We start from the raw sequence: 17,761 nt of genomic DNA, 5'->3' as shown, positions 1-17,761 counted from the left end.
GGCGCAGACACGTGCCGTTGGGGTGCGGCTGCCTGCAGCGTTCAGTCCGGTCACGTGCTGGCCAGGCTGGTGGCCCAGGAGCAGCGGGCTGTCCCCTCACCGCCTAGGTGTGTAGCGGACCGTACCCACCAGGTGTGCGTAAGTGCACTCCATGATGCTCAGGCCACGACGAAGGTGCCTGACAACGCGCTCCTAGGAATGTGTCCCCGTCACTCAGCGGCACGTGACTTTCTCAGTGATAAAATGCTTCTTGTTTGGATGTGGATTATGACAATTAGCGGGGAAGCGCATGCACATGGTAAAACAGTATCCAAGGCTGTCTGAATGTAGGCAACAAGCTGCAGAACCATTAGCAGTACCTGTGACTCAGAGATTCATAGGTATTTTGCAGCTATCTGAAAATACTGTTGATATCACAACTACAAATTCACGGTGGTTTTTAGAGCTACCACTAGATCTTAGGAAGTTAACAAACATATAGACACACAATTTTAAAACTATTTTGATTACTGTTTCAGTATCATTGGTGTCCTTTATAATCCTATGTTTTTACCTTATCCACTTAAAATCAACATTCTGAGAAAGAATCCATAGGCTTGGGCAAACTGCCAAGGGGCTCTGCAGCACACAACAGATTAAAACCCCTGATCAAAGGGTATGAGGTCAAAAGTCTTACCTGTTCTGCCCCCATTTCTGGACTGCCATTCCAAGAGATAGTCTATGTATCTATAAGCACAGGTATATATCTGTATATACTTGTTTTTACTCAAATGGTAGTATATAGTTATACACCTTAGTTTTTAATATTAACGCAGCTGCATATTCCAGTGAGCAGATAGACCATAATTTATCAGCTACTGATGGACACTGCTTCCAGCTGACGCTGTAATGAATATCCTTGTACCTTTTGCAGATGTGATTACATCCGTAGGATAAATTCCTAGAAAGTTGCTGGGTCAAAGGATATATTTATACTTTTGACAGGTACTGCCAAATCATTTTCCAGAGGTTGTAATACGTATTTCAACCATTAACGAATACCCATTTCCCCATACCCCCACCAACATGTTAAACGTTTTGAACTTTGCCAATCTGATAGGTAAAACACGGGATCTCGTTTGAGTTTTATTTGCAATTATTTTACTATGAACGAGGTTCGTTCTTTAAGCACTTAATGAAAGAGATGCAGTTTCAAAGCAGAACCGCATGCATACGCCACGTGTGTACATCTGTAGAAATCCTTTTTTTTATTTAGCAGCTCGTTTGGAACCGTACTTGCCAGTCAAAAGCTGACTTCCCAAAGGGTGGTGTCAGGCCCGTGCCTGCCCTACTTTCTCCCAAGCTGGCCGGGAGTGTTCTCCCCATGCCGCAGAAATCAGTTTGCTGCTTCCACTCCATCTTTCCAGCACTGTGCCTACATTCCTTAGTGGGCGACATCCACTTAGTGTCCTGGGAAAGCCGGTGTCCTTAGCTAACGACTCTAGCTAGGTAGTGTCTGCTGCATATAAAACTTTTCAGAATTTTCTTCGAGATTTTCAGAATTTATAGCCCTTATCAAGAGACGTTGCTGTGAACGTGGTTTTTAAAGCAGTTTCATGTCACTGTTTTGAACATCTCGGTATCCTGTGGCACACCTATCCCGGGGCGGCCTGTCTGCTCAGTGGGGAGAATCCCAGAGGCGTAACCTGACGGGGTGCTCAGACGCTTCTAACGTGGGGACTTAGGCCTCCGTGTGACGCTGCCGCCATGCGGGCTGGTCAAGTGCAGGCGAGAGTTAAGAATCACACAGTTGTGTTGGCTAAGTTTTATTTTTCAGCAGTATAGTATTTGTAATATTCTTTATTTTTCTATATTATAAATATGGAATTATAAATTTAAAAAAGTAGATACACAGAGCATTGGCCCTGGAAGGGACGGTCATAACGTAAATCATACATCTGAAGGTGACGGAGTTTGTTCACGCTGACATTTCTCCCTTTAACCAACACTTGGCAAACGGCTGCTCAGTCGAGCACAGACAACCAGTGGAAGAACTGAGTGTCCCCTCCCCTCCAATAAACGTTTATTTAAAAAGAAAGGAGTTACTGTTGAATGGCCATTATGTGACATGTACCATGTTGAGACAACGGAGCCGATAATCGTCCTGGCAGGTCAGAGTTGGCTACCTTAGAAAACAGATGTCTAAAACTTGTTTTATGATTTCCATGTGCTAATCTGTCTTTGATGGCCCGTTGCATGTGTGCACAGTGTGAGCTGACACTTGGCTTCCCTAGAGATGATTTCTAAATTAACTCATGGGATTTACTGAGAGTCAGGTAGGTTAGTTCTGGGAGGAATGGAACGATAGCTTCAAAGTCATCTGCTCGACTTCGTCTTTGAGAACCAGCGACTGAGCACCTCTGCGGTGTCCGCTTACATCTGCCCACCTGACCGCGCTTACCAACCCACAGTGACAGCTCAGAGAATATACGCGTGGTTCCACACCTTTTTAAGCGATAAGCAAAACGCATCAAACATTCGGTCTTGCGATAGTTTTATTTTCTCCCTTCAACCATAATAATATGATATCCAAATTTTGTCTTAACCGGAGGGTCTGTAAACACAGGCTTGTCCAGCCCACTTACAGGCAAGGCAAATGCTGCTTCTTGAAATGGCCCCACCATGGACCCTCTGGTCATCCAGCCCAGGTCGCCCTGCAAAACCCAAAAGGTGTGTGACGTCAAGTGGCCCTGAAGAGGGAACGGTTCTACTATAGCTGGAGCATTTCCCCACGTGGACGCTAAGGTTCCTAGCTGTGTTCAGCTGGGCTAGAAAGCAGGAAGGGACGAGGACCAGCGGGTGGAAGAGGCAACTGTGCACTGAACACGTGCCTAGGTTTAGACGTACGGGACTCACATCCAACCGTACACAAGTTGGACCCTGCTGCTCTGAGGATCTTGAAACGATCTGACAGAACATGGGAAGGACCCTCCCTCGCCTGCGTGTCCTGTGGGGACAGAGTCAAATGATGACAGCACATACCCCCTGCCTGGCTTTATCTTCACTGTACTGTGCGGCCACTTCATTGAATCTCATTCCAGACTTCAGCTTTTCCATGGCTTCCATGATTTTCCCGTGTTTTTCGCACAGAATGTGTCTGACCTACAAGGGAAAAGTATGTTCACGTGAGCCTAGGAGACCCGAACGACTCATTTCCTCAGAGGACAGCAGTCGTGCCTGGGTTATACCCTCGCGACGGAAAAAGCGCGTTAGCTCAGGGCGACTTCAGTCCTGGAAGTCTGCCCAGCTGGGTAAGGGCCACAAACCCATTTCCTGTACCAAGACGAGCTCAGCACCCCGACTGAGGTGCAAAATGGGCGCCTGGCTGTGGGAAGACCCCGTCTTTTACCATGTACCTCGACGGTAACAGGAAGAGGAAACGTGACAATGGCTGAAACCTGGGGTCCTGGACTCAAACCCCAGCTCTGCTGTCACCGTTAGACATGTTTTTAAACACCGAAGAGTTTCTCCCATTTGTGCACTGAGGTAGGTGACAACAGTGGCGACGGGGTGTCATAGGGTCGTGAAGACTGCGACGCTGCAGCTGGCATTCGGCACAGCCAGCTGTTGCTTCGTCAGAGCATGCACCAGCGGCTCATGTGAAAAGAAAGGCCAGATCCTCTAGGAAATACTTTCCCCTGGGAGAGGCCCCAAAACGAGCCTCCACACGCTTCCACTTTGAAAAAGTATCTCGTGTTGAACATGAAGAGCACGCAACCCATCCACAGCACTCAAATTCGACCCGTTTACATAAAGCCGTGCTTTTAAAAAATCACTATCCTTAAACATTTTGTCCACAGATTGGTTGTGCGGGCTTTCTCAGTTCTTATTCCAACAGAAGCTACGTGTAACTTTCGCATTGTAACTGATAGGTGGGGGGTGGGGCTGAGGTGTCTCCCTTATAAATGTGGAGACAGACCCAGGTTGTCCTCGGGATTCAAGTATGACGTCGGGGGCGAGGCGATCCTGGGCTCAGAGTGTGTCCAGTACTTTCCAGGGGAGGCAGAGACAAATGATCTGGACCCTAGAGAACACCATGGTGGGGACAAGGACGCTTCGTCAGACCTCAACATAGCCTGGCTGAAACAGCTTCCTCCCTCGGGTTCAGTTCTCAGGACAGCGCCCCTGGCACACGTGGCCACAGGAGGGGTACCCCCGGCCCCTCTGCATCCGAATAAGCCGGTATTCGGTGGGACACAGCAAGACTTTTGTGCCAGTGGGTGTGCCAGTGGGACTGACCGCTGGCAACTATGTAAGACACATCTTGGAAGACAGTCGAGCTAGAGAATTTGGGGGCAATCTGCACGGAGGGGAAGAGGGGACCCAGGGGTCGGAAGAGAATGAGGTGAGAACGGGCCGAGGCCATCCTGGGAGAACATGGATGCTCACGCACTAAGCAGAGAAGGCCGCTCAGCCAGGCCAGTCCAAGGGAGGGCCAGTTGGGTGCGGAGACGGCTGTGTCCTCAGAACCCAAGGCAAGAGGAAGCTTCCCGGAGGACATGACAGGGCCAACAGCGTTCGGTGCTGCAGGGCCCTCAGGTAAGTACTGTGGATTCGGCTGGAGGGGCAGGGGACAGGAACCTGGGAGGGAATGCATTAGACCATGGGAAAGCCGCAGCTCGGAGGAAAAGGTCACGGCCAGGCACGCATCTGAGAGTCCTGGGCTGTTTCAGAATGAGGGGACAGGCGCAGTAAGGGGGGAGGGTGAAGCCAGAGCAGACAGTAGGTGGCGCTAGACGAAGGGACAAGCCGTGGCCCTCGGAGCACGGTGACCAAAGTCAGCGGGGCTCAGAGGAGGAAGGGCGGAGAGGACGGAGTTGCAGGCCGAGAGACCTGTGTCTCGTGTCACGGGCTGGACAGCGCACGAGGTCCTGACCACAGGTCTGGTCTGTTTCCTCGTGAGCATCAGAATGATACTTAAAGGTGACGGAGTCCTTGACATGTGCTGGGCATGACACCCAGCGCTGGACACGCATTATGTCACGCAGCCCTCACAGCAACGCTGACGCCAGGTCACTACTTCTCCACCCTGGCAGCGCGTCAGGATCACCCCCCGCAAGTTCGAGAACTGTAGCAGGGTCTAGGCCGTGCCCCCAGGAGTCTCAGGCAGCCGGGGTGCGGCGGGCCCTCGGCCTGGGCAGTTTTAGGAGTTGTCCCAGTCACTGTGCCGTACACCGGGGTGAGACCCTGGGGTGAGGCCCTCTGCTGACGGGCAGGGTGCCGGGTGACTCGAGCTGGCTGAGAGACCAGGAATCAGTGGCCGCGGCAGCTAGGGCCCTGGGACTCTCCCACGGGCTGGGCAGTTCTGGGCTTGAGCGTAAAGGAAGCAGACCGCTGGGAGGACCGAGGCGCTGGCTGCGAGGCGCGGGCGGGGCGGGAGAGCAGATGAAAGAGTGGGGCCCCCCGTCCTACTATCAGGCCCTTCACGCAAATCTCCAGCTTACAGAACTGACTCAGAGCCTGGGAGATGGAGGGAGGGGCCAGGGCACGACCCGGGGAGGGGAGATGGGGGGGGAAGCTGCGGTCACCAGGTGGGTTTCCGAATCTGGACAGTCCAGCGACACAGGGTGAGCACTAAAGCAGAATGACGGGATGTGCAGGGGGCCTAGACCCCAAAAGGCTGGAGGGTTCCGGGGTCACGCCCCTGCTGGGGCCTTCTTGAACACTGAGGACAACCAGGCTGTCATCCAGCATGTGAGTAGGTGCTTGTAAAAGTCAGCACGTGAGCTGAAACCTGCGCGGGCCAAGATTACCCCACAGCGTCCCTTATGAAGATGCCACCCTGAAGACTAACACGTCGGCCCTCATTAAGCCCAGCACAGCCTGTGTCCCCGCCCACTTTATAACGACGACCACCTCCTCAGCTCAACAGCAGCTGATCGAACTAGCTGGTTTGTATGTAGGGGCCGCCTTGTATGGAAACTTACCTCTGGGTACCGGAACCTCACTTCCCGTGGTTGGATGCTGTGTGGGAATTCAGGCCGCCTATGGCAGAGCAGACCCACGTCTCCCACCTCACTGTCTCTGGGCACAGGTTCACGGACGAGGGGCCGTCTCTTACTCGTGTTTTTAGTAATACCCAGAACTCTTTTTCATTAATGTCCTTACTTCTTTTTATAATACCCAGAACACTAAATCCTCATTGAATGAATGGAGTATGGGACCATGTCCTGACCGAAACACGGAAACTGCCTTGTTACGTAGCACTAAGCAGTACAGTTTTGTTGGCAGATTCTATTTTCCAGGGCAAGCATTTCTCTGGGATGGGATCAAGCGCTCCGAGTAATTATTTACAGGGGTCTCCCACCCCCATTTTCACGGTTAGGGCCCTGGCTTGTAGCTCACGAGCAGGGGAGCTATCTAATGAGATGTGTGCCCTTGCCTGTGTGTCTAAGCTCTTGGTTTTACAAAATATTTTGTTCCAAGAAATAATTCATTCGCTGACTGGAAGATCTAACTTAATACATTTTAAGAAACAATACTACAGTAGGAAGAGATTCTGGATGTCTGAGAAAGCATTTGAAAAATATTTAAAAAGGAATTACTTTTTATAAGTGAGATTGGTCTATATTTTCCAATTCTGTGTGACCTGGGTTTTACATCAGTGTTAGACTAGCCTCTAAGAATGAGTTAAGCATACTGTCTTTTCCTTTTATGTATACCAAAAGAACACATGTGTATATATATTATTTATATTTAACATGGAAAAAAGGAGCTAGTAACTCACCTTTACTGCATTGCCACCACCTTTGGGACCCTGAGACTTCTTGTCAGAAGTGTCACTCCCAGAAGCTGCTCCCCCTTTAGAGAAGAGATGACAGGTACTCATTTCAACTACACCTTGATATTTACAGAAAGGTCCAACACGATAGGAATCCATACTTCTGTCATAGCAGGAAGCTTCGAAAGGCACCTCTGCTGGCCACTTTACTACACATCAAGGTAAATGATTCTGTGACTCACCTCTCTTAAAATAGGAAATTAGTGCCCCATATAAACCCTTCAGAGAAAGAGACACACACAGGTGAGTGCTACCAGCTGAATGGGAGTGCTACCAGAAGTCTGGTCTCGATCCAGTGTCATATCTTGCGTTCTGAGGGTGAACCCCCAAGCTCTTGCATGATTTCTAACAAGCACTGCAATGGTGTATTCCACAGAATTCCGATGTGTAAAATCTCCACAAATATATTTTAACTAAAGATCATATTGCCCGCCACCCATATTTGGCTAAAGAATGCATTCATGTCCAGATTCATAGAGTCTACTACATCGCCTTTTGATTCTTTCTCCAGAAAAGTCATCGATAATCAGATTAACAAGCAGTGGCAGCAACTCCCATTTTACTCGTCTGTCATTTGACTACTGTGTCAACTTGTGTCAGTGGCAGCATACTTACCTGTTAGAGGTTGATGTTCCTAAAAACTATGGCTGGATTAAGTGTCCAGTTCAATACACATTTCCTTCGTATCTACTAAGTTCCAGGCACTGGGAACGGTAAGATGGGACAGGCCATGGCCCCCTCCTTCGGGGAGCTCATGTGCTACTGGGGAGACGGGTATGTACACAGACCACTTCAGGAGAATGACCTATGACCTGTGGACGGGGGCTGTGGAAGCAGGAAGGGACATTCTAGGCAGGCAGGGAAGGTTTCCTGGATGAGAAGGCACCGACCGGGTGAGGAGACAGTCTAACGTGGGGGAATGGCGGGGTATTCTAGGAGACTTCGGATGAAGCCACATCTGGGGTGGGAGTGCTGTGACAGGAGCCTAAGGGAGGTGGCTGAGGGTTGGGGCATGAGAGCCTTTGGGCCCCATTACGGTACATGGAATTTATCTTAGAACAGGGAGCCGATGAAAAGTTTCAATCAGGAGGCTCCATATTACTTGTCTTAGTGTCTCTGATGCCTTACACAGCTCGAGAGCGCTGCTCAGCCCCTGCCCCTCAGCCTTAAAAATCACCATTGCCTTCCACTTGACTGAGAAACTGAGGCCATCGGTTATGATCGCGTACAAACTGCAGCCCTCCCTCCTCTCTGACCCCAATTTTGACAGCGTCTGTTTCACTGTCACCTGAAGCATCAGGTGTTCCTTCTCCTATTCAAAGCTCGGCTGCTCTACATTTGTCCTGGACCTCATTTTCTCCTAAATCTCACTCCTCTGTATCTTTACCTGTCTAACTCTACTGGATCCTTCACGTCGGCCTCACTCCCAAGTTTTCCCCATTGCGAAGAAACAAAACGTTCTCTTAGGCCTTCGTGCTCTTCTATCTACCATCTAATTTCTATGCTTTTTCCCATTAAAGCTTTCCAGAGAAGTCCGCGCGGATTGTCCAATCGATCACTTCCGGGTCACTCACTGGCCACCGGCTGCCTCCGTCCCGCACCCGGGGGTCCGCGGTCTGCTCCCTCCCCTCGCTCCTCACCCGACCGCATTCTCCCTGGCTGCTGTGGCCGCCCTGGCCGCTCTACCTTTTCCCCCTTTTCCAGAACCGCTTTTTCCTTTGGGCGGCATCTTTGCAACGCGCCGTTGAACTCTCAACTGTACCGGTTGCCATACGAAGCCCCTTCAGGCCCCATGGGGCTGTCCTAAACGGATGCCTGAAAGCGGCAACGCAACTGACCGTCCTTACTGCGGCTCCGGAAGCAGGCATATCTTGGGACAGACCCAGCCCTGTGTCTCTAGGACCGATGGGGCCGAAGACGTCTGACCAATAAGAACCTTGGGCCGGGTAGAGGGGCGGAGCCAAAGGGAGAGCGAGGTAGGAAAGTCCGCGTCTGCGCTTTTTGTTCCTTCTGTCACAGCCCTACATTGCGTCTGCTCCCCTGCTCCCGCGCTCCCCGCCACCGCCCTCCCCTGTGCGCGTGCGCAGTGGAAGCCACGGGCCCCTGCAGTCCCTCGGCGCCGGCTCTGCAGATCCCGCGGGGCCGCCAGACAAAGGGAAGAGCTGCGGCGGCTGCCCCCTCCTCCACACAAGCCCGCCCTCGCGGTTTTTCATGTTTAATTTTACTTTGCAGCTGTAGCTGGTGCTATTCAAAAGGTAGTTTAAAAAAAAAAAAGCTGTCGCCCCTCGGCCTCTTGTAGAACTTTGTCCTGGAGAAAAATTCGAAGCAGTCCGAATGAATGTCCTTCAGTAGGGCATCGCTTAAATAAATAATGTTTCAACCACAGAAAAAGATATATGCCGTTTAACGAGTGTAAAGCTGTGTGTACAGACACGGGAAATGACCTTAAGGTTTCTAACCGAGCTGTAGAATGTGATTCCTTTTAAAAAGTGCAAAGCGTACTATACGATATATGCGCATAAAGGACAGGAAGGCTGCCCAGCAAAATGTGACCGGTGGTGCTAGTACACGTCGTGTATGTTTCTGTGTATTTACAAAATTTCTATAATGGTGCAGCATAATACAGTAGTTGAAAACATGGAATTCTGGGGCCAGATCGCTTGGCTTCAAATCCCTGCTCCACCATCTGGCCGCTAGCTTTGTGACCTTCAGGAAGTGACGTCATCTATCTTTGGCTTAGTTTCATCATGTGTAAAATGCAGTTGATGATTAATAGTACCTACTTATAGGGTGTTAAGAGACTTAAACAAGTTCATATTTGTAAAGCACATAGAACGGTCACGCGTTCCTAGAGTGTTAGCTTAAGATGAACGGGTTTTGAATTTGTGCCCCCACGCTGTCTCCCCTTGCCTGCAACCCCTCTCCCTCCAATTTATATGTAAGGGCAAGGCTTTTCCTGCACTTCACAGATGGCTGTTCAAGCTTGCACCGCCAGGCAGAACCTACAGGTGGTCCAGCACAGAGTTGACTTTTTGGAGCTAGCAGTGCTCAGACCAGGGGGTCGCGGAGTTCTGGGCCCATGCCCACCTGCAACTCAGACGTAACAAGCAGCCCCTTCATGTAGTGCCGCTGTGACTTCTGGACACAGCACGTCTTGGGCATGCCTTGCTTCAGACTGAGAGTGATCAGCTATGGAGAACATACCCAGTGTGGAGGGAATCACTGGTCCCCCACTTCTGAGGTGGATCCCACTGTCCCCAGGTACTGACTCTGCAAGTCCAGGTGGGAGATGGGGGTTGGACTTTGATAATGACACTGTGGTCTCATGCTCATCAGCTCATCCACAGCCAGGAGGTTCAGGAGGCACCTTTACTTTTGCATTTTCGTAGGGAACAGCCTTTCCTGCGACCACTGGCTGTGGCCATCTCAGAGCGGGAATGACGCAGAGTTCAGATCCGGGTGAAGAGCCAGCATTAAATCGCTAATGAGCCTGGAAAATGCTTAAGGCCTGGAACACTGAGAGCTTTGTGCATTCCAGTAGATAACAGCAACAATAATAAGCAAGCCTCTGCAAGAGGTTGGATTTGCCCAGAGCAGTGCCTGAAGACCAGCAACTCAAAAGAGAAAAGATAGACGTAAGTCTGCAGGGGCTTTCAAAGTCAAAAGCACTTTAAAGACAGATATAATATCACGTTTGATCTCAAGTATGCACTATGCATCACAAAAAGATGGGGAGGGAAACATGATAAAATCTTAAGTGTTCTGGAATATGAGTTAATGGCTAATTTTCATTTTTCTCTGTTCATATCAACTGGCATGTATTTTTCTTTTCCGAGAAAAAAGGCAATAAACATTATTCATTCTACACAGCGTTAAGTCTTCCCCAGTCTGTGGAGCCGACTGTGGAGGAGTGTGGAGCAGAGTGATGAGTGAACAGCAGAGCAGGCGGGGGCCAGAGAAGAGAAAACTTCAGCCTTGAGCCATGGTAGCAGCTGCTGGAGTGTACAGAGTGGGTCGGAGCCAGGAATGGCCGCCGGTCCTGTGTTAATTATCCCCTCAGACTCATTCTTCCTTGCATTCCTTAAGTGGAGAAAAGCAAGAGGGAAGGCTGGCAGGCCTCTTACCAACCTGCTCCACAGCCAAGAGGGTGCAGTTTCTTTCCCGTTTGAGACCCCAGCACAGCGTCCTGTAAATGGGGAGCTTGGAACAACAGAGCAGGTCCAGCTGATCCCACTCAGAGATGTCAGTGCATGGGGAGCTCTGGGCCCCAGCCTCTGGGAACAAGGGTAGGAAGAGGTCACCCTGGGACGTTGAAACCAGAAAAAATCAGTGCATGGCAGATGGGGTCAACTACCTGCAAAGGTAGCAAATGGATGCGGGTATATTGCTGATGGGACAGATATGTCTCTGGGGCCTTGTCACTGGCTGAAGAACTTTCTGTCCCTCTTCGTGCCGTTTGTGACATGCTGAGCCTGAGAGCGAAGCTCTGAACAACTGGCTTTTAGAGAAGGCTTCAAAGAAGAACGTTCCATCTATGTTCCTCCAGCGTCATCCAAGCAAGAAGGCTGGGGGACATTAATGTCTGGGGGACATTAATATTCCAGCAACCAGAGAGGGGGATTTTTTTTGGGGGGGGAGAGCAGTGTTCATTTGAGGCAATGGGAAACAACCAACACAAATGGCATGTGTAGCATGAGCCTGGAGCTTTCTGTCACGGTCCGTCTTCGTTCTCATGGCGCTCTGACTGCAGAGAATCGCCATCGCCATTTCTGGGCCGAAGAAACAGGCCCGGAGAAGAAATGCCTGCAAGTTGCAGAGCTGGGGACTGGGACGGGGATGGGCCTGGACACGGGTTGGCCTGACTTCCAAGCCGTCACCCTCTGCACGGTGACGCTTTGCCGTCTGAATGAAATCTGAGACCCCCAGCTCCTGTTGTTCAGAGTGTGTGTTCTCCAAGTCAGCTTCCCAAGGACCTGAGGCCTCACGAGGGGACAGAAATAAATGCGCCTCTGGCTTACGCGTCAGGGTGCTGGTTTTGAGTGATCTCCAAGGTGATCACCTCTGCCTACTGTGCCAGACCTCGTAAGCTGAGAAGCACAGAAGCGAGGAGCAGGAACATGGCGTGGGTGGGGTCAGCGGGCAGAGCATTCCAAGGCAGTGGGTGACAGTGGGGAAGACGGTGTCCTCACCCTCAGGAACCGGTCTCCGTGTCTAGCGAGTTCTGCCTCCTACGCAGCTCTTCTCCCCTGCCCCTCGTCATTTTATGGGGAACAAGGAACACTTTGCTAGGATTTACCAAACGTGTCTTGTACTGGGCCCCGCCCTCTTCCCCGCTGCCACAGCTTCCAAGCTGGTCTCTCAGTCGGAAGTCCCACCACCCTCCAAACTACTGTCCCCAGCGTCTGACAGAGAACTCTCAGAAACAGATTTGACGCTCATTTCCCCAGCGAGGGCCCTTCAGTGGCTCCCCGATGATATCTCAGAGGCTCCTTAGCCCGGAGGCCTGAGGGCTGATCTGCTGACATCTCCAGCCATGTCGAGTTAGCAGTTACAGGCCCTCTGACGGATAGTGCTCGCTTAAGACCCACGCCTTTGCGCATGCTCTTCTCCCTGTCTGGAATGCTCTTCCCCTATTTTCGATCTAGCTAAGTCTTACTTACTTTTCAAGACGAAGCTCAGGTGCTACTTCCTCCTGGAAGCCTTCCCTGACCTTCTCCGCCTTCTCTCAGGCTGGGCCAGGTGCCCCTCGGGGCTCCCAAAGCGTGCTTGCCTTGTCTCTAACATTTGTGTGACGGTCAGTAGTAGGCCGTGCCATTGATGGGCCACGGTGTGCTTAACCATCCACTCAAATGCCAAAAACATTTGGGTTGTTTCCAGTTTGGGGCTATGACAGATAAAGCAGCTAGAAATGTTTGTCAACAGGTTTTTGTGTGTGAAAACAAGTTTCCATTTCCCTAGGATTATTTCCAAGAGAGTAATTGTTGAGTTGTATGGTAATTGCATGTTTAGTTTTGTAAGAAACTGCCATACTCTTCCAGAATGACTGCGCCATTTCAAATTCCTATGAGCGACGTATGGGTGGTCAGTTTCTCCACCCAATCAACAGCATTTTCTTTTATTACAATTTTTATCTTAGGCATTTGGATAGATGTGTACTGACAGGTCATTGTGGTTTTAATTTGCATTTTTCTGATGCAAAGTGACCTTGAGCATCTTTTCATATGCCTGTCGGCCATCTGTATTTCCTCTTTGGAGAAGTACCTATTCAGGTCTTCTGCCCATTTTTTATTAGCGTGTTAGTTTTTTGCCGTTAAGTTGTATGAGTTCGTTATGAATTTGGGGTAGCAAACCATTGTCAGATGTATCATTGGCGAATATGCACATGCCAGACATGTTCTGTGCATGCTTGTCCATGGCTGCAATCAGAGTTGGCCAACCATTTTGTAGCCTGCCTTCCCACTGACTGTGGGATAAGCCAGCATTTCCCTCCATGTGTTTTACTGAGCGCAAGCCGCGCCATGTCTAAAACGTTCCATGATCAAGCAGGCTTGGGAGCTCTACAGTTTATAGCCTTTCTCTTGGCGGTTCACAGCTCAATTTCCTTTCTTCGTTGCCCCTTCTCTACTGGAGACCTAAGCATTGGCCGGCCCCAGAGCTCAGCCTGAGCCATCTTTCCTCCTCTATTTATTTTTGCTACCTTGGTGAAGTCATCCAGTCTCAAGTCTTTAAAGCAGCGGTCCCCAACATTTGTGGCACCAGGGACCGGTGCTCCTCAGAGAATCTAACGCCTGATGATCTGAGGCGGAGCTGAAGCGGTGATGCTGGCGCTGGGGAGCGGCTGCAGATGCAGATGAAGCTTTGCTGCTCGCCTGCCGCTCGCCTCCTGCTGTGCAGCCCAGTTCCTCACAGGTCACGGACCGGTACCGGTCCATGGCCTGGGGGTTGGGGACCCCTGCTTTAAATCATTGATGTTCTAAGGGCTCCCAGCTTTCTCTCCAGCCTTGCCCACTGCCTTGAACTGCCAATCTGTATATCTAGGGACTGGCCAGGCATCACCGCTCGGATTTAATATATATAAAACCTAAGCACTCATTCCTCTGTCCCTCCCAAACCTGCTCTTTCTCAACTCTTCGCCATCCTAATAAATGGCACCACCATCCATGCAGCTGCTGAAACTCCAAACCGACGAGTGGCTCTCGATTCCTCCCTTTCGCTTGTCACCCGCTTACAACTCACCAGGCAGCCTGGTGGGCTCAGTATTCAAAATACAGCACAGATCCTTCCATTCCTCCCCATGTCCAAGGTCGCCAGCCTCGCAGGAGCCGCTGTCCTCATTGGTTTCCTGCCTTCGTTCTTGCTTCACTCCAATCTGCCCCGCACAGAGTAGCCAGCATAAGTTTTAAAAGGTCAAACTATGTCAGTGACCCCCACTGAAACACTCCAATGGCTTCCCTTTGCTCTTAGAGCAGAAACCAGACCCCTACCATGGCCACTCTGCCTCCCTCACGGTCCTCTGGCCGGGCTGGGCTTCTTTCTAGTCCTTGAAAATAATAAACTCTCTCCCTCCTCGGGTCTTTAGATTTGCTGTCCCTCTGCCTAGAAGAACCGTCTGTGATCAACCCCTCTGGAGCAGTCCCGTCTCCCAGGTGGGACGTCCCGTCCGTCACGTCGCCTTGTTAACTTCGTACACAGCATTCGCTGCGATCTGGAATGATTTGGGGTATTTATTTGCATTCTCCCTCTGCTGACCGGAATATAGGCTTTAAGAGGGCAGGGGTCTTGTCTCTAGTTCACTGCTGTGTCCCCAACACCCGAGTATCTGACACACCCAGCAAATACTTGTTGAGTGAATGAACGTGCGAGAAAAGCTCCGAGGAGGCACGTAGGAAAGAAGCTTCATATTTCAAAAACCTATTAGTAACATGCTGTGTTTGGGGGAAAAATACTTCAAGACATGCTAGCAGAAGTATTTTGTTTTCCCGTTGGAGTGAAAATAAGAGAGGTTTCATATTCATCAGCCGTGTCCTCAAATCTTGGTTCTGCCCCTCACTAGCTGTGTGATCTTTGGCAGGTTAATCAGCTTCTCTGAGCTTCAGTTTCTCCATATTCAAATGGAAGTAACGATAAAAGACTTTGGAGGCGGTCGCATTGAACTAGATAAAGTAATACACTTAGAATAATATATGTCAAAAAGTATCGCTCATTGTAATTATGATTTTTTACTTTAGTTGCGCTTGATGAAGTTTATTCCCTGGCTTCCTTGTTGAACAGTACTTTGTCTCGTTTTCCTCGCATAGATTCCCAGAAGGAGGATTACTGAGTAAAATGGTATGAGCATTTAAAATCTGATGCATACTGCCAGATTTGATTTTAAAGGGATGGTGTTTATTCACAGTCTTAGCAGCCAGTAGCCAAGCATCCATTTGGTATTCTTTCCAGCCTGACATATTGCAATTTTTTCCACCTCCCCTCAATTTTTGCTACTATAATAGGCAAAAAAATGGCCATTCAGTTTTTCAGATTTTCTATGTCTTTGCTCCTTAAGGAGGAGTAGACGTTTCCCCATATGTTTGCCTCCTAATAGTATTTCTTCTCATCTATTTGTGCCCTCACTCATTTTTCTCTTGTGCAAGCGTTTTCCTGTCACGGCTGCCAGGACACAGGCTGATGTGTCGTGTAGAGCAGGGGCAGATAGGGGCTGGTGCTGTGGTCCGCTCCCTTTTGGAAATTTGGGGCTTCTCTCTTGGTTCGCCATCTGCCCTGTCTCCTTCCTAGATTCGTTTTTCTGCAGCCTTTCCCTAAAATTTGCTGTAACTCAGAATTGCATATCGAGTCTTTAGAAAGATGTTCTTGTGTAAGATAGGACACATACATACCTACAGATACGTGCTTAAAGCAAACGGACAGTTTGTTTGTACACTTGTAAAAATAGTTACAAAGTGAACACGTGGGACCACCACCCAGGTCCCAAAATAGAATCTTGCCAGCCCCCCAGAAGCCTCCCCCGTGTCCTCACCAGTGACAGTTTTCCCTTCCTCTTATAAGGAGCCACGCCCTTAACTTCTGTGACAGCGCTTTCCTCGCTTCTCTTTAGTTTTACCGTCTATCTATGCGTCTCTCAACGAGAATTCAGTCTTGCTTGTTTTTGCTCTTTATGTAAATGGGATCATCCTGTATGTGGTCCTTCGTGTCTTGCTTCTTTTGCTCAGCTTTATACTTGCGTGCTCCATACATGTTGTCGCATGTGCCTTAGTTTGTCGTTGCTATGCAGTATTCCACAGTTTATTCATTTTCCTCTTGATGGACTGTTGTGTTGTTTCCGGTTTGGGCTGTTATGTGCAATGCTGCTATGTCTTCTGTATGTCTTTCGGAAAAGACATGTACCTATTTCCCAGGGGATGTAACTAAACCAATTTAGGTTCCTACCAGCAGCGTATCAGAGTTTCCATTCCTATACACTTTCCTTACTTAACACTAGTTAATGTCAGACTTTAAAGTGTTTTGCCTTCTGGTGGATGCGAAATGGTATTTCGGTGTGTATGTGTGTGTGTGATTGTGTGTGTTTTACAGCTTTATTGAGGTATAATTGATGTACAACAAACCACATATTTAAAGTGACAATCTTATGAGTAAACATCTGTGGAACCAGAGCCACAATCGAGATAATGAACATATCGGCACCCCCCTCACTCCTCATTTCTCTGATGGCAGATGAAGTGAAGCACCTTCACATGCTCATTGGGTATTCGGATTTCTTCTTTTACCATGAGCCCATACAAGTCTCTTGCCCTTTTTTCTATTGCGTTTTCTGTCTTTTTTATGACTAGTAGGAGTTCTTTGTGTATTCTGAATACTAGTCCTTTGTTGGTTATACGTTTTGCAAATAGCTTTTACTTCTCTGTGGCTTGCCTTTTCACTCTTGAAATGGTTTTCTGATTTTAAGGTAGTTGGATTTTGTCATTTCTCTTATGATTAATCGTTTTGCATCTTGTATTAGAAATCCTTTTCTACTCTGAGGTTGTGAAGATATTCTCGTACCTAATCTTCCCAAAGCTTTATATTTTTGCTGCTCATATTTAGGCTTTCATCTACCTGGAACTGATTTCGTAGTATGGTATGAAGCTCATCTTTTTTTCATCATGTAAAATAAATAAAATAGAATGATAGGCTTCTCAATATTTAGTGAACCCCTATGGCAACAAATAAAACAAGGAACAAAGAGATACAAGAGAAATTTACATGGTAGAACCTGCAAAGCTTATTGGATGTAGGAGAGAAGACACAGCTAGGGAGATGCCCAGGCCTCTGGCTTTTGCAGGTAAGTGGATGGCGATACAACTCACTGAGGTAGGAAACGTGGGGAGAAGAGCAGGAGATGCGGACGAGGCCACCGAGGCCACACGTTGCTCAAAGGAGTGGCCTGCGTCGCTGCCCTTTGCTCCCACCTAAGCCTGTTTCCTTCCCTTCTGTCCTACAGATGTTGACCCCTAGGCCGTTCCTTGAGAAGCAGCCTGCACACAAAACTCCATCCCAGAGTTTGCTTCCTGGGAACCCACCTTGCAGCAACATCGTAAAGCAGGGGTTCTGGGCTCAAATGCTTCAAGGGCCCGGCTGGCACATATGTGACTGAAGCCGGTTGGGTTTCATACAAGAGGGAGTGGTGGAGAGCGAGGTGAATCGGAGAGGCTGTGCCCCAGCCACATTTTTAACAATTGAAAAACAACGTTGTGTACTCTGGGCCTCCCGTTTATGACCTGTGCTTTAAAGGTGTTCTCTCTGGTTAATTAATGTACCGGACCGTGCCCTTGACGTGCATGGTGAGTTTGGTCACTGTGATTGAGACCCTAAAAGCATCCCCAGCTCATGGCATGGTCGCACAAGGAGGCTCTGACACTGCAGGGCCCTACCGTGAGCCGGCCCTTGGAAGCTCTCTAGGTTGTT

At 49.3% G+C, this 17,761-nt stretch overlaps 1 protein-coding gene across 1 annotated transcript; it reads right to left on the bottom strand.

The window, feature by feature from the left end:
* Positions 1-2,516: 2,516 nt before the first annotated feature.
* On the bottom strand, positions 2,517-8,661 carry PIN4 (peptidylprolyl cis/trans isomerase, NIMA-interacting 4). The gene is made up of 4 exons (XM_006908546.3): positions 8,507-8,661; positions 6,767-6,840; positions 3,022-3,141; positions 2,517-2,693 (listed from the first exon to the last, which is right to left on the bottom strand). Exons 1-4 carry the CDS (start codon positions 8,547-8,549, stop codon positions 2,535-2,537), a joined length of 396 nt encoding a protein of 131 aa, XP_006908608.1. The 5' UTR covers positions 8,550-8,661; the 3' UTR covers positions 2,517-2,534.
* Positions 8,662-17,761: the final 9,100 nt, after the last annotated feature.

The sequence above is a fragment of the Pteropus alecto genome, unplaced genomic scaffold (assembly GCF_000325575.1).
Source record: "Pteropus alecto unplaced genomic scaffold, ASM32557v1 scaffold312, whole genome shotgun sequence".
Lineage (NCBI taxonomy): Eukaryota > Metazoa > Chordata > Mammalia > Chiroptera > Pteropodidae > Pteropus > Pteropus alecto.
This window is presented reverse-complemented; position numbering and strand designations above follow the sequence as displayed.

Excerpts from the sequence above, each read along its gene's own strand:
- PIN4 (XM_006908546.3), bottom strand. The coding sequence starts at position 8,549 with ATGCCGCCCAAAGGAAAAAGCGGTTCTGGAAAAGGGGGAAAAG. Across the intron at positions 6,841-8,506 it reads TTCTGGAAAAGGGGGAAAAG|GGGGAGCAGCTTCTGGGAGT; the intron begins GTAGAGCGGCCA and ends TCTTCTCTAAAG. Across the intron at positions 2,694-3,021 it reads AAGATAAAGCCAGGCAGGGG|GGCGACCTGGGCTGGATGAC; the intron begins GTATGTGCTGTC and ends TGGGTTTTGCAG.